The sequence below is a fragment of the Arabidopsis lyrata genome (assembly GCF_000004255.2).
Source record: "Arabidopsis lyrata subsp. lyrata unplaced genomic scaffold ARALYscaffold_2, whole genome shotgun sequence".
Lineage (NCBI taxonomy): Eukaryota > Viridiplantae > Streptophyta > Magnoliopsida > Brassicales > Brassicaceae > Arabidopsis > Arabidopsis lyrata.
The window spans coordinates 16,944,380-16,966,191 of NW_003302554.1; the positions used below are offsets into that span (position 1 = coordinate 16,944,380).

A 21,812-nucleotide genomic window follows, 5' to 3' on the forward strand; every position below is an offset into this window, starting at 1 on the left:
AATACGAATTTATAATTTGAATAATTATAGTTAGATATTTTATAAGTTTTATGACCTCATATATATTTGTAAATCTTCACTCATGATCAAGTTTTTTTATAAAACTTGATTTTATTTTCTGAAAATTTAGACTAGTAATACCAGACTAGGCTGCATTATAAAATAGCTTTCTATTTTTCTTATTTGTACCTAAACTTTTGATTCAAAAAAATGTTTTGCATATTAAAAACTACTCCTATTCCTATCCGACGGATGCCACCATTCAAAACCATAATATCCATACAAAATGATTTAAACAGACCATATTGGAGTTTTAGTTTATGTTTCAAAAATATGTAATTATATTTTCAGTTTACCAAATCAATTTAGTTATACACAAAAAAAAAAAGGTTGTTTGAAATAATAATGATGTCTCATGGTAAGTGGTAACAACTAACTAAATCTGCAGAAATACAAAGACAAGATGCATGCATTAAAATAATTTTTTTAAATGGCATTTTTCACGATATTTATGGAATAATTATCGTCTTAACCTATCCTAACATTCATTCGGTGTGTAGTACTGTATACTATCATGCATTTTGGCTTCCATCGACAAGAAAGAACTAGACGTCTAAACATAGTTAGAAAAATCAAAATTCTATATAAAACATAGGATAAATTAAAAACTGTTCAGAAAAAGTTTGGACTTATTTTCGATATGTTTAGGGGAAAAATATTTGTGTTATCATTATTTTCCATTTACGTCCTCTCATCCGCGGCTGGACAAAATACATCATTTTCTGCGCTTTTTGCTTTTGGTGATTCAGTCCTAGATACCGGCAACAACAATTTTCTTCTTACTCTTCTCAAAGGAAATTATTGGCCGTATGGTTTGAGTTTTGACTATAAATTTCCGACAGGAAGATTCGGAAATGGAAGAGTTTTCACCGATATAGTTGGTATAATATCGCAATGTTTAATAAAATGTTTACAATATTCTTTATATAACCAGGCAATATTCTCATGTGGTGAAGTCTTCTATTGTAGCCCAAGGCTTACAGATCAAGAGACTTGTACCAGCTTATAGCAAGATTCGTCGCATTGATTCTGAAGATCTTAAAACTGGCGTTTGTTTTGCATCAGGTGGTTCAGGAATCGACGATCTTACATCCAGAACATTGGTGAAAGAAGAAAAAAACTTAATTGTTATTTCGATAAACACTATTATATATCTCAAACAATGTTTTCTAATAATTATTTTTTTCATTTATTTTTGGATGGTTGTGGGTGGTTTGTCAGAGAGTTTTATCGACAGGTGACCAAGTAAAAGATTTTAAAGACTATTTGAAGAAACTAAAGAAAGTAGTGAAACGTAAGAAAAAAGTAAAAGAAATAGTTTCAAACGCTGTGTTTCTTATTTCCGAAGGAAATAATGATCTTGGATACTTTGTCGCTCCCGCTCTTATACGATTACAGTCCACAAATACATACACCAGTAAAATGGTTGTTTGGACCAGAAAGTTTCTAAAAGTAAGATCAAATAAAATAAAATAAAAATTTATGATATATATAGTAGATTAGTAGTATGAATTTGATGTAACTGTTCACACTCTTTTGGTTTATGTATCTATATTTGAAGGATTTATATGATCTTGGAGCGAGAAAATTCGCGGTGATGGGAGTGATGCCTGTGGGATGTTTGCCTCTCCATCGAGCCGTATTCGGTGGGGTATTCGGATGGTGTAACTTCCTCTTGAATAAAGTTACGGAAGACTTCAACAGCAAATTGCAGAAAGGTCTTACAAGTTATGCAGTAGAATATGATTTTAAAGGTGCAAAGTTTGTTTACGTCGACATGTACGGTACTCTTATGGATCTTGTCAAAAATCCTAAGGCCTATGGTACGTATATACACACCCCATATATAAATATATGCATGAAGTAACCAAGTGATAATAACATGGTTATTGTGACTCAATATTCATAACCGCGTCATTTGATTTTCTATTAAAGGATTGTGCATCCTAACTAATACAATGTTTATTCTCTTTTTTTTCTAGTGTAGATTAGAGGGAAATAATTTTTTATTTATATTTTTTATAAATTCTGAATTTCATTATAGTAACTCTCATATCATGGATAATTAAGTTACTATAAATATATAATGTTTTGCGTGTCTTTTTCTTGTGTTTGTTTTTCTTTTTTTCTTTCTTTGGGATCGAGTTTATATCCGAATCATAACACTAAGATCTACATGATGATCAAGAAAATGGTACATTTTTAATTACAACAATACATATATTTGCAGGGTTTTTAGAAGCGAGAAAAGCCTGTTGTTGTATGCCGAATGCAATAATACCATGCTTCAATCCAGATAAATACGTCTTCTACGACTTCGCTCACCCTTCCCAGAAAGCCTACGAAGTAATATCTAAACCTATTGTTTATCAGATAGCGAAAGGCCTTGCCTAATTCCTTATTTCCCACAATGTTTTATTTTAATCTTAGTTAATTATCACTATATCGATAAATATATGTAATGTATAAGACAGTACTACTATAGATGACAATCTATTCGTTTTTCTTATTGTAAACAATTAATGTATATTTCAGTGATATGTATTGTCCGTTTTATATAACCCAAGGAAAAAAGTGTTTGGTTACAAATGTGCATCAAACAGATAAATCCGAAAATGGCTATATAGCACCAATTGCAAGCTTGTGAATTCGATATTATTAGAAGTTTTGAATCAAGTAACAAACTGAGCTACTCGTCCCCAGCAAATTTATTCAAATCAAAACAAATAACAAAAATTGTTTACTTCATTCGGGCTAAAGTGAATTAAAAATCTCGGCCTCATGGGAAATAATTTTTTTTTTGGTATATCTATAGGTACATCCTAAATAATTTTTCTGATTCTTCACTCGTGAGCATTTAGTTTTCTGAAAATTATTCAGACGTGATTAGATATATAAGATCAATTAGCATATTTTGTAGGTTAACTATTAAAAAAGTCTTGTAGGTTAATATTTGAAACAAATAAAATTTAATAAAGCTCTACATTTTTGTCAAGGTTAAAATACATTAAGGAAAACACTAGAGATGATTGTTTTTCTTATATGATTAATAAAACACAGATGTTTTACAGAGGCAAGACTTTTGATTCGTTTTGCATACAAAACAGGTGGTTCAGCACTATATATAAGTAGGTTTTCGGGACCAGAGGAAGAAGAAACGAAGATAATGTTGATTTAATTGCATTTAAAATAATGATTTAAAAAAAAGCACTTATAAAAACACACAGCATAAATGAACTCTTATTTACTCATAAAAACATGTAAATAACCAACAACAAAAGTGTACTGAATTATTTCATCTCGTTATAATTAAATTTTGATTTTAGATTAATTGCTGTGGATATTTGTTTTTCCTTAGTGTCGGAATTATATATAATCAACAATTCAACATACACAAAATGTGGTGGGATTATTATTGCATGCATGTTTTGTTAATATTGTACATCATCATATAAAAAAAAAAAAAAAAAAATGTATAGTCATGCGCGTCATGCCTACAAGCATCCTTTAAATCAGTACTCCTTGTTTTTTCTTATTTCACACGGATTGCATTGTTTCTATATGCCCTTTTTTCGTTGTTCGAATACACCACTTTCTATTTTTTGTAAATTTTATTAAAACATTTTTTTTCCTAATCATCAAATTAAATAAATTCACTGAAAATATTAGTCTACTAACAAATTAATGGAACAATCAATTTATATATTGATAACACACACTTTTCATCTCCTAGGACATTCCCATATTTATTGCCGGTCACGTAAGTGAATCACGTGGCTTACCTCTTCCCGTATTTTACTTCAATTTTAAGAACTAATAAAATAAATACATATAGTAGTCCAGTGTCTTATATAGTCACTATATATAACGGCAAAAATCCCTTCCAACATATTTGTCCATTTACACTTCTTCAAGTATTCGATACACTAATGGGGAGGTTTCATAAATTTCCTCTCCTAGGTTTAGTTCTGTTCCTCGGTCTGACCGGCTCACTTACTGTCGCCAATGAGTATGCCTGTTCTAGTACCGATATACACTTTACTCGTGCCAATTTCCCTAAAGGTTTCATTTTTGGTACCGCCACTGCTGCTTTTCAGGTACATTATAGTCATAGATACGGACTTTTATATCAATAAACTATGTTATAAATAGTTAGTGATGTATGTGGTAAACTAAATAGGTTGAAGGAGCTGTAGATGAAGGATGTAGAGGTCCAAGCATGTGGGACGTATACACCAAGAAATTCCCACGTCTCTTTCACATTCTCTTCCACTCTTTTTTTTTTTTTCTCATTATTAAATCAGTTTGCCTAGTGAATAAATTGTCAATTATATATAAAATCATCTGTTTTTTTTTTTTTTTTTTTTAAATCTAACTTTTTCAGATAAATGTAATTATCACAATGCCGACGTTGCTGTCGACTTCTACCATCGTTACAAGGTATTAGCTATGTTATTTACGCTTAAGTTTATATATGATTCTGACGCTCTTTTGAAAGTAAGTTAATATTAAATTTATATTCAACAGGAAGATATCAAGTTAATGAAAAATCTGAACACTGATGGCTTTAGATTTTCCATTGCATGGCCCAGAATATTCCCCCGTAAGTTAAAAAAGAATCTCAACAAATTATATTTCACTCGTTGATCATAACATTAGTTGATTATAATACAAGTAAATGATAACTTAATTTAAAAAAAAAAATTAACAGATGGTAGGATGGAGAAAGGAATAAGCAAAGCAGGTGTGCAGTATTACCACGATCTGATCGATGAGCTCCTCGCAAATGGTAACTTTTGTCTTTCCAATGAACTAATTAAACTTCACAAACTCCATATTACATCAAAAATATTACTAATGCTAACTCTAAATTTATTTTCAAAATTAAGGTATAACACCATTAGTTACCGTTTTTCACTGGGACACTCCTCAAGATTTAGAAGATGAATACGGTGGCTTCTTAAGCGACCGCATAATGTAAGATTTTCATTAAATTTTGACAATTTATTATGATTTTTTTTGTTTAATCGTCTACAACTCAAACACGATTAAACTTGTTTTAATATATATATATTCAGAAAGGATTTCACGGAGTATGCAAACTTCACATTCCAAGAGTACGGTCACAAAGTGAAGCATTGGATCACATTTAACGAACCATGGGTGTTCAGTCGAGCTGGCTACGACATTGGGAACAAAGCACCAGGACGTTGTTCTAAGTACATCAAAGAACATGGAGATATGTGTCACGATGGACGGTCAGGACACGAAGCTTATATCGTGAGTCATAACATGCTCTTGGCACATGCCGATGCCGTTGATGCCTTTAGGAAATGCGACAAGGTTTCTATATAAACATTAACTAGTATATCATTTAAAATATTGTGAATATTTTACGTAATTTAAAGAGTACTTATAAACATTTATTTCTTATTGTTTATAGTGTAAAGGTGGTAAAATTGGGATTGCTCACAGTCCAGCTTGGTTTGAGTCTCATGAGCTCTCGGAAGAAGAGCACGAAACTCCTGTAACTGGCCTGATTGACTTCATATTGGGATGGTAACAAAAATCATTTAATATTTTACCATTTAGTATCAAAATTTTAAAATCTGATCCCGCAGGCATTTGCATCCGACCACGTTTGGAGATTATCCACAATCAATGAAGGATCATGTCGGACATCGACTGCCAAAATTCACAGAGGCGCAAAAGGAGAAGTTGAAAAATTCAGCTGATTTTGTAGGAATCAACTATTACACTTCAGTGTTTGCATTGCATGACGAAGAGCCAGATCCTTCGCAACCAAGTTGGCAGAGTGATTCCCTCGTGGACTGGGAACGTAAGTCTCGATCGTTTTTACTGTTTTCTTAATTTTGTATAAAATTAAGACTGTTTTCAATGTTCTCACTTGATTAATTTTATTTATACTTTTTCCCTCTTTTTTTCAGCAAGGTATGTGGATAAATTCAATGCTTTTGCTAACAAGGTATATGATTACTATTTTTGTTATTATCTACAATGTAAAATCAAAATATTAAAATTGATGTTTTTAAAAAAAAATACTTTTTCTTTTTTTTTTTAGCCTGATGTTGCAAAAGTGGAAGTCTACGCAAAGGGTTTGAGGAGCCTCTTGAAATATATAAAGGAAAAATATGGGAATCCTGAAATCATGATCACCGAGAATGGTTAGAGAAACGTTTATAACCTAATTTAATCTCATCAAAATCATATTACATATTAGGGATCGATTTCTATGTATCTTTCTTTTCTTTAGTTATATATAAATATTGAGTTTTGAATGCTTGATTTAAGGATACGGAGAGGATCTAGGCGAGCAAGACTCAAGCCTTGTAGTGGCGCTCTCAGACCACCACAGAACATACTATATCCAGAAGCATCTCTTGAGCTTGCACCAAGCAATTTGGTCTGTTCATATTTTGAGTTTTAGTTCGATAAAAATGCTACTTTTTTATTTTCAGAATGACTAATGTTTTGTTTTTTTTCCCGGGGTTTTTAATGCAGCGATGATAAAGTAAATGTTACAGGGTATTTTCTTTGGTCATTGATGGACAATTTTGAATGGCAAGATGGATACAACGCGAGATTTGGGCTCTACTACGTCGATTACAAAAATAATTTGACGCGCCACGAAAAATTATCAGCACAGTGGTACTCGAGTTTCCTCCACGATGGGCTGAAAGAGTTCGAAATCGAGCACGAATTCGAGCACGATGAGTTGTAGAGTGAATTCTCTGCAAATAGACTTTGAAAATTTGAGTCCTATATTATATTCACAAACTCTTTGTTTTCAGTTTACAGTGTATGCATTTCCATATTCAAGTAAATAAATCAGATAATCGATATACACAGTGGCGGATCTATGAATTAATTTTATCCGGGGCAATAATATTAAATAAAAAAAACTATAATTTTATTAACATAAATGAATCTTCTAAGTAAGTTAAAGCATTTGATTAATTTTTTCAAGTTAACAAAAGTGATTTAAAGTTATTTTATCATTGAAATATGACTTATTTACAAAGAAAACAAAAATAAAATTAGGATTTGTATTGTGTTTGAATTATATAGACTTTAAATTATAAACTTAATACGGATGGTGCTTCGAGAGGTAACCCGGGGCTTGCAACCGCGGGGGGAGTATTACGGGATGGAGATGGAGTTTGGCAAGGCGGTTTTGCTTTGAACATAGTCATTTGTTCCGCTTCGCTGGCAGAGTTATGGGGAGTATACTATGGGTTATATATAGCGTGGGAGCGAGGAATAACGCGTCTTGAGTTGGAAGTGGATTCGGAGATTGTGGTTGGGTTTTTAAAGACAGGGATAAATGATTCTCATCCGCTGTCATTCCTGGTACGTTTGTGCCACGGCTTCATATCGAGGGACTGGATAGTCCGTATTTCTCATGCGTATAGGGAGGCTAACCGTCTTGCAGATGGGTTAGCGAACTATGCGTTCTCTTTACCTTTAGGTTTTCATATGTTTCATTCTAGATTAGAGGCTCTCAATTCGATTATTCTTGATGACGCTAATGGGACTGCGCGCCCAAGAAACATTCGTATGTAATTTTTATTTTATTTTTAGTTTAATAAATTGTGCCTCCCACTCTCCTACCAAAAAGAAAAAAGAAAACAGAATAATTAGGGGCATTAAACAAGTATTTAACAGGGGCATAACTAAAAATTCCTGTAAATTACACCAACTTTGAAAAATTTACCCGTGGCAAGTGCCCCCTTAATCGTAACGTACGTCCGCCCATGGATATACAAACAAGTAAAGTTTGGATTTGATATTCATAAGTTGTAGTAATTATTTGGATAGTTGAATATCATAAATCCAGATCAAGAGTAATCACGGAGGTTGCGTAATTATATATCGATATATTGATATTGCATGCATGGAAAAGTATAACTAATGAAGAATTTAAACAGATGCTCGCATGATCCATTTAACTTTTTCTAAATTTGCTATAACTAACAATAAACTAGAATTTCTAGCTTTCTAACAAACAACAAAGAGATTACAAAGTCTACAATGCCCATTTAACATGTTTTGGTTACCATCTCGAAAAGATTACAAGCTTAAAATTCCAGAATTTATATTGTGAACCCAACAAAAATTAATTAAATGTATAAATGGACCTTACATTGGCATTCATATTTGGGTTCTGACTTCAGATATGGGCCTTGGACCTTTTTGATAAGGCTCAGTATCTATCTTTAAGATATATCAACTATCAAACGTTAAATACTAAAATTTGTTAGGTGAGTATCATCATCCTCCATACACGGTTTTGTTAGGTAATAAATTTAGTATTCTACATATGTATCTTCTTCTAGAATGAATCCGGACACTAGTAAGTAGTAAGAAAGCAACTCAGAGCCATGGATTATGCTTTTATTTTGATTGTATCGTTGGAAATTTGTTGGGATGATATCATACTGAAACATCCCAACCATTTGTTCATATGAAGATCTCTCATTTGAGCCGCAATCCAAAGCTCTTTGCTGACTTCTGGCAACTTTACAAAAGACACTAGGCTATAAAAAGATCTCCTTTAGTTTGATGAATCCCAAAAAACTTTACTTAGTTAGCTATCATTAAACCGGAATTGTCTCGTAAATTTTTTAATAACCATGGCATTAGTTAGAATTATGTTTAGGTCGAATCATCAAAAGGGAGAGAAGCATCCACAAAACTTTACAAAAATAATCACAAGTTTGGATTTGCAACATCCTTAAAATTTGATCTCTTCTCGGAAATATTAATTTTTGTATAGACAATAAAAATTGATAAAATAATATTATATAAATTAATTTGAAAAAAATTATAATGCTTTTTCTAAGACACATGTCCATTTTAAATAATTAAAAAAACATGTAAAAGAAGAAAATATTTTATAACTAAAAAACTGAATGCATTTTTTAAAAAGTTACCATATGATATACCTTATCTTGATGAAATATAAGATTAGTTATAATTAGAAAAGAAAAAATAAAACAAAGTTGAAGATAATATCTAAGAAAATATAAGATTGATTAAGAAATAAATGAAAAGAGAATAAAATCCATAACATAATATTGTATGACTCTTTGACCAAAAAATAGTTAGATGTATTTGTATTGTTTCACATATTGTTAGCTTATTAAAAAATAAAAATAAAATGTTTCATTCATGATTATAAAGCTAACAAAGCTGATTTGATTGATTCATTCTTATCCTACAGTGATTTACTTTTATTTTATTTTTTGCTTTTTGAAAATTATGGAATTGGATACAGGGAAAAAAAAAGGAAATATAAAATTATATACTAACTAATGAGATAAATACAAACGAACTGCTCAAAGTTAATATTTCCAAAAAAAAAAAAGTTAATATTTCCAAAATAAATATAGAAAACAATCTCATTAAAGTTTTTTTTTCATATCTAATTTCACTAATTGAAATTATCAACCAAAAAAAGTTAAGTTCAATGAGATTAGGATTGTTTTCTACTTTCTTTTCAAAAAAAAAAAAAAAAATTAAAAACAATTTCCTTATTTCCTAAAGTTGCGAATGACTTTTTAACAATCGACCGACTTTATCAAAATTAGGGATTTTTTTATATATATATATATAGAGACGCTTCTCTTTATTTCCTTCATCGCTTCTCAAAATTTTCTTCAAAGAACAAATCTCTTCTCCCAAATCTAAATCTTCTTCTCTCTTCGTTTCCATAAAGATGTCTTCGAAGAAGATTGTGTTGAAGAGTTCCGATGGTGAATCTTTCGAGGTTGAAGAGGCGGTGGCTCTCGAGTCACAGACCATAGCCCACATGGTTGAAGACGACTGCGTCGACAACGGAGTCCCTCTTCCCAACGTCACGAGCAAGATCCTTGCGAAGGTGATCGAGTATTGCAAGAAGCACGTCGAGGTTGCTGCCGCCAAGAGCGAGGCCGTCGATGGTGCTACCTCCGATGAAGACCTCAAGGCCTGGGACACTGAGTTTATGAAGATCGATCAGGCTACGCTCTTTGAACTCATTCTGGTATGTTTCTTCTTCTCTCGATTCGATTCGATTTGATTATCCCCATCGGTGTTTGCGTTTTGTTTTTTGATTTTGGAATTCTAGGGTTTTCGATTTGGGAAATTAGGGTTTCGAAATTTAGGTGTTTGTTCAGAAATTGGACCATGAATTGAATCAAGATTTTAGGAAGTTGAATTCTCTTAGGGATTCGTTTGTTATATACAGAATCTACCGATTTGGGTTATTATTTATTCATTCATATCTATAAGTTTGTTGTGATTTTGGATTTGGATTATGATGTAATGGTTTAACAATATTGGATCTTGTGCAGGCTGCTAATTACCTGAACATCAAGAACTTGCTTGACCTCACATGTCAGACAGTGGCGGACATGATCAAAGGGAAGACTCCAGAAGAGATCCGCACAACGTTCAACATCAAGAACGACTTCACACCCGAGGAAGAGGAAGAGGTGCGCAGAGAGAACCAATGGGCTTTTGAATGATGATCTTGAGAGAGAATCAAAAAGCAGCAAGCAACCAGTTTCTTCTTCCTTATGTTTATTGCCGTTTTCAAGTGTTGCTTTTAATATTCATGACTATGTTCTCTTCCTCCTCTTTGCTTTCTTTTATTATCAAGAACTAATGTTTTTTACTCTTTTGTTGGATGGATAATTTGTGCTTTTAGAAAATCTTAAAAGAGTGATGTTGGTTTGTCTTGCAAATATCTTTTATTCCTCTTCTTTCCACATCTGTAACTCCCTTTTATGTCTCTTCTTCCAAGTTCCATGGCATTAGATGATGTGGTCTTGAGTTGAATCAATTGCTCGCCACTTAAGTCCTCACTGGTTTTTCAACATTCAATTTTAGGAATGTTAGTGTGGAAATAATGAAACTGAATTGGGTAGAGTTGGTGTATGGTCTGAAAGTAGGTTTTTGATTCATATATTTCCGGTGAGATCATGCGATGAAGATGACTATATCATGGGACATCTATGACAATGATAGTTTAAAACGATAGCTTCATGATGGAGTTAGGCGTCAAAGAACATGTGTATTAAAATTCATTTACGCCAGGACTAAAAAAAGTTGTTACTCCAATACACATAATCTGCATTACTCATTCGTATCTTGTTAACATCTTGTCACGTTTTTGGTATTGTAATTGTAGAAGGTGATTTCGTTGCAGGGCCGGTCCTAGAAATTTGGGGGCCAAAGCAACAAAATATTTTTTTAAGGTTATTATAAACAGTTATAAAATTTGGGGGCCTTTTCATAAAAATAATTTTTTTTGGGGGCCTATTTACATATATTTTCTCTTGCTAAATTTCTAAAAAAATTTGGGGCCACAGACATTGGCTTCATGTTGCTCCCCTCAGGACCGGCCCTGTAATTCGTTGTCAAAGTACGTTAATTTGTCTTCAATACCATGTGATCTTTGTTTCACTGTTTGCATATAAGAAAAGAAAGATTCCAATCAACGGAACCTGGATCACATATACAAATATATATTTGTATCTATCTTTACTATAAGAAATAACTTTTCTATTTAAATGTATCAATATACAATAACACTTCACATTGTAATCTCTCTTCATTCTGTTTAGCATCACATTGTGGTCACTCGACAAGAGCTAAAGAAAATGGAGGGATTGAAGCCAAGTGCCGCAAACTCGTCACCGTTAACTCCGTTAGGCTTTCTTGAGAGGGCAGCCACCGTGTATGGAGACTTTACCTCCATCGTTTACGGCAACTCCACCGTGTACACTTGGCAGGAAACGAATCTCCGTTGCCTCCGCGTCGCGTCTGCTCTGTCTTCCATTGGAATTGGAAGATCCGACGTTGTCTCTGTCCTATCTGCTAACACTCCGGAGATGTACGAGCTCCAGTTCGCCGTTCCGATGTGTGGCGCAATCCTTAACAACCTCAACACGCGTCTTGATGCGCAAACCGTCTCTGTTCTTCTCCGCCATTGCGAGTCTAAGCTGCTTTTCGTCGACGTGTTTTACTCCGATCTCGTCGTAGAAGCGATCGCGACGTTGCTCAATCCGCCGATTCTCGTCCTAATCGCTGACCAGGAGGAGGGAGCAGCTGTAGTGACGGAGCGTTCAAAATTCTGTTACTTGTACAGTGATCTAGTCAAGAGAGGCAATCCGGATTTTAAATGGATCCGACCCGAAAGCGAATGGGACCCGATTGTGGTCAACTACACATCCGGTACGACGTCGTCTCCTAAAGGAGTGGTTCATTGCCATAGGGGTATTTTCGTCATGGCGCTTGATTCTTTAACTGATTGGGCCGTACCGAAAAATCCGGTTTACTTATGGACCTTACCCATATTTCACGCTAACGGTTGGACCTATCCATGGGGAATCGCTGCCGTCGGAGGAACTAACGTCTGTGTGCGTAAACTCCACGCGCCGTTACTCTACCGTCTAATCCGTGATCACGGCGTGACTCACATGTGTGGCGCACCAATATTGCTTCAGATTCTATCGGCAAGTCAAGAATCTGAACAGCCTCTTAAGAACCCGGTCAAATTCTTAACCGCCGGTTCGGCTCCGCCGGCTACGGTGCTCCTCCGCGCCGAATCTCTAGGTTTCATCGTTAGCCACGGTTACGGATTAACGGAGACAGCCGGTGTGATCGTCTCCTGCGCGTGGAACCCAAAGTGGAATCGATTACCGGCGAGTGACCAAGCGAGATTGAAATCACGGCAAGGAGTGAGAACCGTCGGATTTAGCGAAATCGATGTAGTGGATCCAGAATCGGGTCGGAGAGTGGAGAGAGATGGAGCAACGTTCGGAGAAATAGTGATGAGAGGGAGTTCAATCATGCTCGGATACTTGAAAGATCCGATCGGAACTCAAAAATCGTTTAAGAACGGGTGGTTCTTCACCGGAGACGTCGGTGTGATTCACGGAGATGGTTACTTAGAGATTAAAGATAGATCGAAAGATGTGATTATTTCAGGAGGAGAGAACGTGAGCAGTGTGGAAGTGGAGGCAGTGTTGTACACGAATCCGGCGGTGAATGAAGCGGCGGTGGTGGCTAGACCTGATGAGTTTTGGGGAGAGACGCCGTGTGCTTTCGTGAGTTTAAAACCCGGGTTGACCCGGAAACCCACGGATAAGGAGATTATTGAGTATTGCAAGAAGAAGATGCCACGTTACATGGTGCCTAAAACGGTGTCGTTTCTTGAAGAGTTGCCAAAGAGTTCTACAGGAAAGATTACAAAGTTATTGCTTAAAGAGATTGCCAAAAAAATGTAAAAGAATTTGCAAAAAAAAAAAAAAAAAAAAAAAATGTAAACGCAATGTAATTTGTCATCTCTATATGATCAAATTAATTTAAAACAATCCTTCTTGTTCGTGTCGCATATATCTTACCAGCAAAAGAAAGTGTCAATGTTTTAGAAAAAAATAAAACAGAACAAAAAGCTCCGTTGCCGGGAATCGAACCCGGGTCTCCTGGGTGAAAGCCAGATATCCTAACCGCTGGACGACAACGGATTGGTGTATTGCGTCCTCATTTATTGGACTTTACCTAAAGAGATTAATATTGGTATTATAAGGTTTGACATGAGCGTCATGAACTACGCAATCCCTATGTCAACGATGCAAAACATTATTTGCACAATTTGTTAAGTGGATTGACATTACTGTATTTAGAAAACCCAAAGGCATGTAGAAGTTCTACAGTACAACAAAAGTTATAATTATTTTAGTAACCACAAACGACATAGGTTTTTAGTAACCAGAAACAACGACATAGGTTTTTTAGTAACCTCACTGGATCCATCTCTGCCATCCATAGCGTTTTCTCAACTTGTGATTCTACACACAATTCAATTTCAACATTCAGTAACTAATAGTATTTCATAATATCTACTTTTGGTGGCAAAAAAAAGAAAAGAAAAAACATCATACACCTTTTGTTACGTGTAATTAGTAAATTACCTGGATTTCAACTGTAGCTGATGATCTCATTGAACGCAATATGAATTCAATATCATTAGTCATGCTTTTGATCTGGAATTGGAAAACATACAAAATAGTTGATATTATACACCTTATTCTTCAGAAACATAGATAAATTCATTAAATTCTGAAGTTACTTACTCTTGGAAATTCTGCAATAATGAAGATATTAACCCATCCTTGATTATCCATTTGAGATCTCAAGTAGTTATCTTTTGCTAAATTTTCATCGCTGCATTATCAATCAACGTAAATATATTCGAATAAATCTATAAACTCAAAAATAAATAATTAAAAGTAGATTAACCAAAATAAAAATTTATTTACCTAAAATAATAATCAATTTGGAAAACCATGAAAGAAGATAAATTGGAGTCTAATGCCAACCTCCTTAACTCTGGAAGATGAGCTAAATCTGTTACTCACATAAGTTAGTTAAAAACTCAAAATAGTTACAGAAAACACAAATATATAAAAACTTATTAACAACGTAACTTACCAAACACAGGTCTATAAGAAAACTGTGGAAGAGGAAACCACGGTGTAATAGAAAACGGTCTTGGATAATTAGACATTATGGACGGTTTAATACGTTTGAGACTGAATTTTTATTCTGATTATAATGGTGTGGAAAGAATAAATATAAGAAGTAGAACTTATATAGTGGATTGCTTTCTTAATCGGAAAAATTCCCAAAAAAAACCCCAAGTAATTTTTATTTGAAAGTTTAATGCCCAATTTTTTTGCGTTGGTCTAAAAATACCTTAGTTAATTAATTGTTGTCAATTAAATCATAAACTTATTACTGATGGTCGTTTAAGTCATTCGACTTAACAGACGTTTAATCGGCTGACGGAATCCCTAAACCGGGTTTACTGGTTAAGAAAACGTGGTTTATTAGCCTAATTAAAAGACTATAATGCCCTCGTTACTTTCCCCCAAATCGATATATGAGTATGAGACCAAGAACCCTAGATCAAAACTTCCATTTTCACAACAATTAGAGAGATGTTGAGTCAATGTTCTGGGTCTGATGCCAATTCGGTGAGCAGAAGCTGGGGTCCTCTTTGCAACTGTGGTAGGGCGACAACGATTGTTACAACATGGACAAACGAGAATCCGGGAAGAAGATTCTTCAGATGTGGTGTTCATGGGTTCTTCGATTGGGCTGATCAAGAGAAGCCATATGGTTGGCAGAAGGTGAGCTTATTAGAAGCAAGAGATGAGATTCGTCAGCTTAAAGAGGAAATAAAGATGCTTAAAGAATCTGTGAAGACGAAGAATGATCAAGGTATCAGTGCTTCGACGAATTTGGAAAGTGGTTTAGGGATTAGATACGAACAAGAGAAGGCAAAGCTTGAAAGTGAAGTTATGGGTGCTAATGAGAGGGAGAAAATGCTTCGGCAGTTCATTGTGTTGTCTTGGGGATGCTTCATTGTTGTAATTGCCATGATACATGCAATGGGGAAGTAGTTTTCGTTTTGTTTGTTGTTGTTGTTGTTTTCTGTGTTGTTGTTGTTGTGGTATGACAAGTTTGTAAGTCTTGTTTGAACTAATGGGAGTTTCATAAAAAGTGTATCCAACATAAGAGCCAAAAAGAGCCGTTTAGTCATAAGGATCCCACCAAAAACATACAAGGATCCCACCAAAACAATCATCATCCAACTTAAGCAGCATCCTACATATCATATCATCCTACATAATCCTAATCCTACATCAGAAAGATCCTAAAAGACATCAATAAGATCAGCCTATTTCTTGCCAGGCTGCCAAACATCAAACACTTTGTCAGTCCATGGGGACATAAAGAAAACAGGCGGTCTAGGAGCTTCATCTTTGCCAGCACCTTTGCCACGACCCTTGCCAGCACCTTTGCCACGACCCTTGCCTTCACCATTCTTAGTTCCTGGAGGGCGTCCACGAGCACGTCCCCTACCACTTGGATTAGCTGCTGGAGCACTTGAATGTTGAGGTACTTGTGTGGACTGACTTTGAGAACCAGATGGTGTGGACTGGCTTTGAGCTTGCTGCCACCTCTTTGGAGCATTGTTAATGCTCCATGGATCATCATTATCCTATGAATAAGACATACCTTGATCAAATCTGAATAAGACATAACTCAAAAGAGGCAATACTCAAAATGTCAGATTACTCTTACAAGACATTTCCTTGGTCTGCCTCTTTTGTGTGGAGTTGCTGCTTGTCCTCATGCGGAAGCTTGTACCAAATCGCTTCGACTTCACCATTCACTCCCTTTTCTTTGCAAAAATCCTCGAAGATTGACCATGTCATCAGATCAGGATCCATCAACATGTCTTTATCCTCGAACCCTCCAATGTAATCGAACGACTGCTCCTTGATTGATACATCTCCTCGGTAGTGAATGTTGAGTTTCAAACACTCGAAATCACTACAAAATAAGAAATTCAGTTGTTAATCGTTGTAAACAAAGTAAAACAATATCGATCCAACCCAAACCCATAAATTTTTTGAAATCGGATAACCCTAGAAATTCTAATCGACAGAGAAAAAACGCGAATCGACATACCTCATCTCTTCGATATACAATCCACTGACTCAACACATATGCAACCGATCAAACGCTTCCAATCATCGCCTCACTGAATTTCTTAGGAGATGAAACGAAGGAGAGAGTCGAGAGAGTTAGAGAATTAGGGTTTCTGATTTTTAGGGTTCGTCGATTTCGATTTGGGGGAAAGTAACGAGGGCACTGTAGTCTTTTAATTAGGCCAATAAACCACGTTTTCTTAACCAGTAAACCCGGTTTAGAGATTCCGTCAGCCGATTAAACGTCTGTTAAGTCGAATAACTTAAACGACCATCAGTAATAAGTTTACGATTTAATTGACAACAATTAATTAACTAAAGTATTTTTAGACCAACACAAAAGAATTGGACATTAAACTTCCAAATAAAAATTACTTGGGGTTTTTTTTGGGAATTTTTCCTTCCTTAATCCTAGTTGAATTACAATTAGACATTTAAATAAAAATAATAATAATTATATATCTAGTTGACTTTGGACTTGACAAAAAATCACAATTCCTCGAAATAAAACTTATTACAGCTGAATTATGTGCATAAACTATAATACACGCTTGAATTATATAGTTTTGTTACCGGGAAAAAAAAAAGAACAGCTTCTAAAATCAAAATATATTTGGTAATCTCGTGTTTTCTGGTACAGGAAAGTAAAAAGGTTTCATGAAGAACATTAGACCCAAAATTGTTTTGTCAGCCAAAACACAACACAACAGTCAAAATATTGTAGACCTTCAACAGATTAGACCGCAAAAGAGCTTCAAAATACTCAACCTAATCTGACTTAAGCCTAATGGCCCTAATCATCATCGGCATCAGCTTCAGAGCAAACACGGTTCCAAAGTTTCGGCAGACTATCATAAAGGAATTTCTTTCTTTTGTTTATATTCCTCCAGAGTTATCAGTGATTCCTTGTTTTTGGTCCAATCTGCAGGTCTTGGCATGATTATCGCAATATACCCTTCCCGGTCAGCCTGAAATAATTAGATTTTATAAGAATCAAGATACAGAATATCACAGCTTTATCTTACTCATGTATAAAAGCAAAGAAACAATGATATTTGAGTTATCCGACTGATTCCATAAGCAAAATTCTTGACATTGAAAGTATAACATAAGAGCTCAAATTGTTATAGAAGATGCAACAACAATAGAGACTCATAGCAAAAAAAAACATGAGATTTTCATTGGTTCATCAATTTTGGGGATTTATTAGACAAGAGAAAGCTTGGTAATTCAAACATATCTTCTCTTATTTCTTACCGATGAATTAAGAAGCTCTGGTTGCCTAATTAATCTCTCGTTGACCTCCAAGAGAGAGCCTTTAACGCAGCACCTAGCAAAAACCAACTCAGAACAAAGACAACTTCAATTTTTTTTGCATATGAGAACCTAGGACAAAGAAAAGTAAAACCAGAAAAAAAGCGTTGCACCTCACAATGTAGGAATCTTTTGCAGTGGAAACTTTGCACAATGCTGTATTCGATTCAGAGCGCAACGCATTCTACACAAGAAGAGCGAGAAAAAAACATTAGCTAACGCCAGAATCTAGCCTCAATCAAGACAATGAAAAAAACAATTTCAAGCTATAACAATAAGCAAAAGTCTAAGATCGAGGCCAGCAATAATCAAGAGAAAGCCACCTTTTTACGCTTGCCGGAGACTTTCAAGACGCTACGATCAGACTTACCGACATTGAAATCGACGTTAGTGATTCCACCTTCATCCTTAAAAGCTATATGCGTAGGAGCCAATCCAATTACACACAAACTATCAAACAACACACACAAGTAAGAAGGAAACCAATTTTCATCATTTCAAAGAGATTCACGAAACAGCAAAAGGAACAATCTTTGACATACCCATTTGCGTGACGGTAAATATATTGATCATGACCCGATTTCGTAAAATCTGCAAAACATTGTAAAGGGTTTTAATTCACTTCTCACTATCAAAAGGTACAGTAGTTGAAATCTGAGAACCTGTAATGAAGTAAGAAACGAAATTGACTTGTGTAGCTGAAGGAGGAGAAATCGGAAGCTCTCCAATATCTGAAAGCAGAAGCTTTCGCAATTCGTCTTCCTCATCTTCTTCAGCTTGATGCTGCTTATGTTGTTGCTCGTCGCAATCTTCTACTTCGTCGTGTCTCCTTTGCTGGGTTAATTCGATTGTATCTTCAATTTCTGGATTCTTCGCTACCTCAGGCTTTTGAATCTCCATTCTCCGAAAGTTTCAGAAGATCGTTTCGAGTGTTTAACCTTCGACGGCGGAAAAACAATCGGAGTTACTTCGCCGATTTGTAATTAGATAACTAATGGGCCTTATACTAGGCCCATCTACTGATCTTGGGTTTGAATACGTTCTTCTAGATTACACATACAAACTCACTTCTTCTGTGAATTATATCACCAAAATTTGATAGAGCTCTGAAAATTCAAATCCAAATAAGATACGTAACAAAGTTCTGAGTTTTTGATTATCATAAATTGAAAGAACTAATGTGCATAAGAACAAGATAAAAGTCAGATAATTCGAGATAACGATTCTTATAACAGACAAAATAGAAGAACTTGTATGAAATCTAGAAATCATCATCGTCTTCTTCAGCCATGTATTTAGCTAGCTCCTCTTCTTGCTGTTTCTTCTCCCTCCTTTTCTCGTCGCTTTCTTTCTCCTTGTGCGTGTTTGGCGGGAACCTCAACGCTCTAACTGCTTCATTGTGCATATTCAAACAGAACGCAATCCTCGAGTTAAACGCAGTCTGCGGTTCGTTAGTGGAGTAGATGTCTCCTGTTTCCTTGGAGACCATACAACCGTTCTTGTGGTCGATGGTTGCGTCGATTGCTCCATCTCTAATGGCTTTAGCCACAATGCTTTCTGCATCAGCCACTGGGTTCGCTGAGTTCAGTCTTAGCTTTTGTGCAACGTCCTGTAGAGAGATTCTGGAGTAGGAAATGCTGATGTTGCGCAGTCCTGTTCTGATCACATTGTGTCGGAGTCTGACTATGAGGTTGTGAGTCCTGTCTTTCGCAAAGGTTTCTGCAAACTTCTCTTGGACATTCCCAAACAGCTCCAAGTCACCAATTCTCACAGCCTGTCAAAAGTCAAACAATGATGTAAGTAAGGGGACATTAGTTCCACTATATGTCACAGATGCAAAGATGAACTCACATTGGTAAGCTCAAAGTATGGCCTCAGAGGCTTCTCCATTCCCTTCTGAGTGAAGATTGACCGTTCTGGTATTTCACCCAACAGCAGGCGAACTATAATAGCCCACTTGTTGCACTGAATTCTGAAGCCCAAAGATGCAACAGGTGCTTTCCTAGCAGCTTGGAGGAGACTCTCTTTTGCATCAGTGTACTCTAGTTGAATCGTCCGGATCTTCCCCAAGTAAAACAGGTACCTACAAAACTGTAAATCATATCATGAGATGCGTATCCTCCAGCTAGAGAGAATATATATACTGTTGTGAATATGGGTGTCTAAGAAACAAGGAGAAGGTTCAAATGAAGTAAACAAAGAATGCGAGGTAGTGTTGAGAAAAACTGATCAGCGAGCAGTTTCAGAAAGAGAAACAAGAAAACTGAACTACAGAAGGTATAACCATAGTGCAACATACATAAATGAACATGAGCATGGCATAGCAACATATCATGAGAGTAAAAAGAATATGTGAATGCAATTTGGAGATATTGACCATGAAAGGTTGGCATCAGAGAACTAGATATACACAGAATAACTTAGAACTAGAAAGCCACAATGCCAAATGCATGAAGGCATAATTGAAAGGTTACCTGTTGGTTAGAGTGTGCCTCAAATCGAGGTGCTTTCGATCTCAACTTCTCTGCTTGGTCGTAGAGGTTGTAGTGAAGATAGTTGCGGAGCAACAAATTCAAAAGTGTTTCCTGAAACATGAAAGGCAGTTATAATAATCAAAGCAAAAGTTTCATACGATTGATTGTTTGGGAAATATTGAAAATTACGCACCTGGCCCAGTTCGTCATGGCGGAGTGTCGCCGAATGGTGAAGAGCAAGAAGAGTACTGCAAGAGAAAGAGAAACACGTTAATCAGATAATTGACTGTTGAGCAAATATGAGAAAGTTATAAAGACGAAAACAAAGTGACTGTGAACTACTACTCACCTACGTATCTCTGCAAGATCATCTGTCAGCTCGTAGCTTAAAGAGTAGTAAAAATACAATTTCGAAGCAATGACATCAACGGTTCTCCTGTTAACGTTTTTGAGGCGAGCAATGCTAGCTGAAGAACAAGCTTTGGCCTGAAAGTTAAGAAAGCACAACCACGTATCGAGTTAAGACCTCGGCAGGATTAATAAACAAAGTATGTAAATGAAAACCCTCAGAGAGATAGAAGAAGTAAACCTCGCTGTACTTTTTCTGATCAATGAGCAAAAGGAGAACAATGAAGTAGCAGTAAATCTCGAGCTCAGCGGGTAAATGCTTAGGAGGAGCTTGAGAAGTAGATGATGCTGTATCGACTTCCATGTCATGTTCATCACTCTGAACCATTATTATAGATTCAATCGTTAGAAGCATCAAATTAAGTGTAAACACTAATACATGAATCTAAAATCCGCAAGTTACAACACCTAATAAGCTCACAGTTCCGATGGGAGAAAAAGCAAACTTACATGAAGCAACACATACCTTGGGAACAAAAGAAGAAAGACGAGTATGAGCTTCAGATCCAGGAACCAAAGCGAAATCAAGGAAAGAAGAGATCACGGAACCGGTGAGCTGTCGTCGTAGTCCGACGGTGAGACGCACAGCACGAGCAATACGACGGACTTCCTTGGTATAAGATCCGGTATCAATCAGAGCTGCAATCTCCTTCAAATCTGGGAAAAAAAGCATTCCAATGAATTCAATTTTGAAACAAACCTAGCAATGTGAGATTAAGCGAAACTTAAGCATAAGATGAAGATTTACTCTGTAGCGTGGAGGTAGGAGCAGAGACGACGGATTCAGTTGGGGTTTGATTATCTTTCATCTCTACGTCTTGAGTCATCTTTTTTCGCAAATCTCAGTCTTCCTCCTCTTCACAAAGGTAGATAAAATTGATTTGAGGAGATAGCAGGGCTTAAACAACATAAGTAGCACGACGTTTTCCTTTTGCTTTTTCTTTTCCTTCAAGACAGATATTATATTTATTAATATATAAGTAAA

General features: G+C 35.6%; 7 protein-coding genes and 1 non-coding gene across 8 annotated transcripts; 4 read left to right on the top strand and 4 right to left on the bottom strand.

Annotated features, from left to right (window-relative positions):
- Window positions 1-657: 657 nt before the first annotated feature.
- On the top strand, window positions 658-2,621 carry LOC110231127 (GDSL esterase/lipase EXL6). Its single transcript, XM_021036062.1, has 5 exons — window positions 658-941; window positions 1,030-1,163; window positions 1,282-1,512; window positions 1,622-1,883; window positions 2,291-2,621. The coding sequence occupies exons 1-5, from the start codon at window positions 701-703 to the stop codon at window positions 2,452-2,454; spliced, it is 1,032 nt and encodes a 343-aa protein (XP_020891721.1). The 5' UTR covers window positions 658-700; the 3' UTR covers window positions 2,455-2,621.
- A 1,311-nt stretch (window positions 2,622-3,932) lies between these two features.
- On the top strand, window positions 3,933-6,949 carry LOC9323685 (beta-glucosidase 20). The gene is made up of 13 exons (XM_021036061.1): window positions 3,933-4,157; window positions 4,241-4,310; window positions 4,445-4,500; window positions 4,588-4,663; window positions 4,772-4,849; window positions 4,950-5,037; window positions 5,139-5,403; window positions 5,504-5,619; window positions 5,682-5,899; window positions 6,009-6,046; window positions 6,143-6,245; window positions 6,373-6,484; window positions 6,583-6,949. The coding sequence occupies exons 1-13, from the start codon at window positions 3,990-3,992 to the stop codon at window positions 6,800-6,802; spliced, it is 1,608 nt and encodes a 535-aa protein (XP_020891720.1). The 5' UTR covers window positions 3,933-3,989; the 3' UTR covers window positions 6,803-6,949.
- Window positions 6,950-9,600: 2,651 nt separating this feature from the next.
- LOC9323686 (SKP1-like protein 1A) lies at window positions 9,601-10,808 on the top strand. Its single transcript, XM_021035482.1, has 2 exons — window positions 9,601-10,105; window positions 10,416-10,808. The coding sequence occupies exons 1-2, from the start codon at window positions 9,800-9,802 to the stop codon at window positions 10,587-10,589; spliced, it is 480 nt and encodes a 159-aa protein (XP_020891141.1). The 5' UTR covers window positions 9,601-9,799; the 3' UTR covers window positions 10,590-10,808.
- A 795-nt stretch (window positions 10,809-11,603) lies between these two features.
- Window positions 11,604-13,390, top strand: LOC110231041 (probable acyl-activating enzyme 8). The gene has a single exon (XM_021035747.1). It carries the CDS (start codon window positions 11,727-11,729, stop codon window positions 13,353-13,355), a length of 1,629 nt encoding a protein of 542 aa, XP_020891406.1. The 5' UTR covers window positions 11,604-11,726; the 3' UTR covers window positions 13,356-13,390.
- A 128-nt stretch (window positions 13,391-13,518) lies between these two features.
- On the bottom strand, window positions 13,519-14,638 carry LOC9323687 (la-related protein 1B). The gene is made up of 5 exons (XM_002889003.2): window positions 14,563-14,638; window positions 14,391-14,478; window positions 14,205-14,295; window positions 14,043-14,114; window positions 13,519-13,919 (listed from the first exon to the last, which is right to left on the bottom strand). Exons 1-5 carry the CDS (start codon window positions 14,636-14,638, stop codon window positions 13,872-13,874), a joined length of 375 nt encoding a protein of 124 aa, XP_002889049.1. The 3' UTR covers window positions 13,519-13,871.
- TRNAE-UUC lies at window positions 13,524-13,595 on the bottom strand. The gene has a single exon. It is a non-coding gene; the product is annotated as a tRNA-Glu (tRNA).
- A 2,587-nt stretch (window positions 14,639-17,225) lies between the features above and the next one.
- Window positions 17,226-18,909, bottom strand: LOC9325113 (FAM206 family protein). The gene is made up of 6 exons (XM_021035705.1): window positions 18,608-18,909; window positions 18,488-18,536; window positions 18,269-18,395; window positions 18,059-18,129; window positions 17,889-17,961; window positions 17,226-17,599 (listed from the first exon to the last, which is right to left on the bottom strand). The coding sequence occupies exons 1-6, from the start codon at window positions 18,843-18,845 to the stop codon at window positions 17,483-17,485; spliced, it is 675 nt and encodes a 224-aa protein (XP_020891364.1). The 5' UTR covers window positions 18,846-18,909; the 3' UTR covers window positions 17,226-17,482.
- A 137-nt stretch (window positions 18,910-19,046) lies between these two features.
- Window positions 19,047-21,785, bottom strand: LOC9325114 (26S proteasome non-ATPase regulatory subunit 3 homolog B). The gene is made up of 8 exons (XM_021035703.1): window positions 21,576-21,785; window positions 21,294-21,484; window positions 21,009-21,146; window positions 20,769-20,905; window positions 20,613-20,667; window positions 20,420-20,530; window positions 19,797-20,036; window positions 19,047-19,719 (listed from the first exon to the last, which is right to left on the bottom strand). Exons 1-8 carry the CDS (start codon window positions 21,652-21,654, stop codon window positions 19,207-19,209), a joined length of 1,464 nt encoding a protein of 487 aa, XP_020891362.1. The 5' UTR covers window positions 21,655-21,785; the 3' UTR covers window positions 19,047-19,206.
- Window positions 21,786-21,812: the final 27 nt, after the last annotated feature.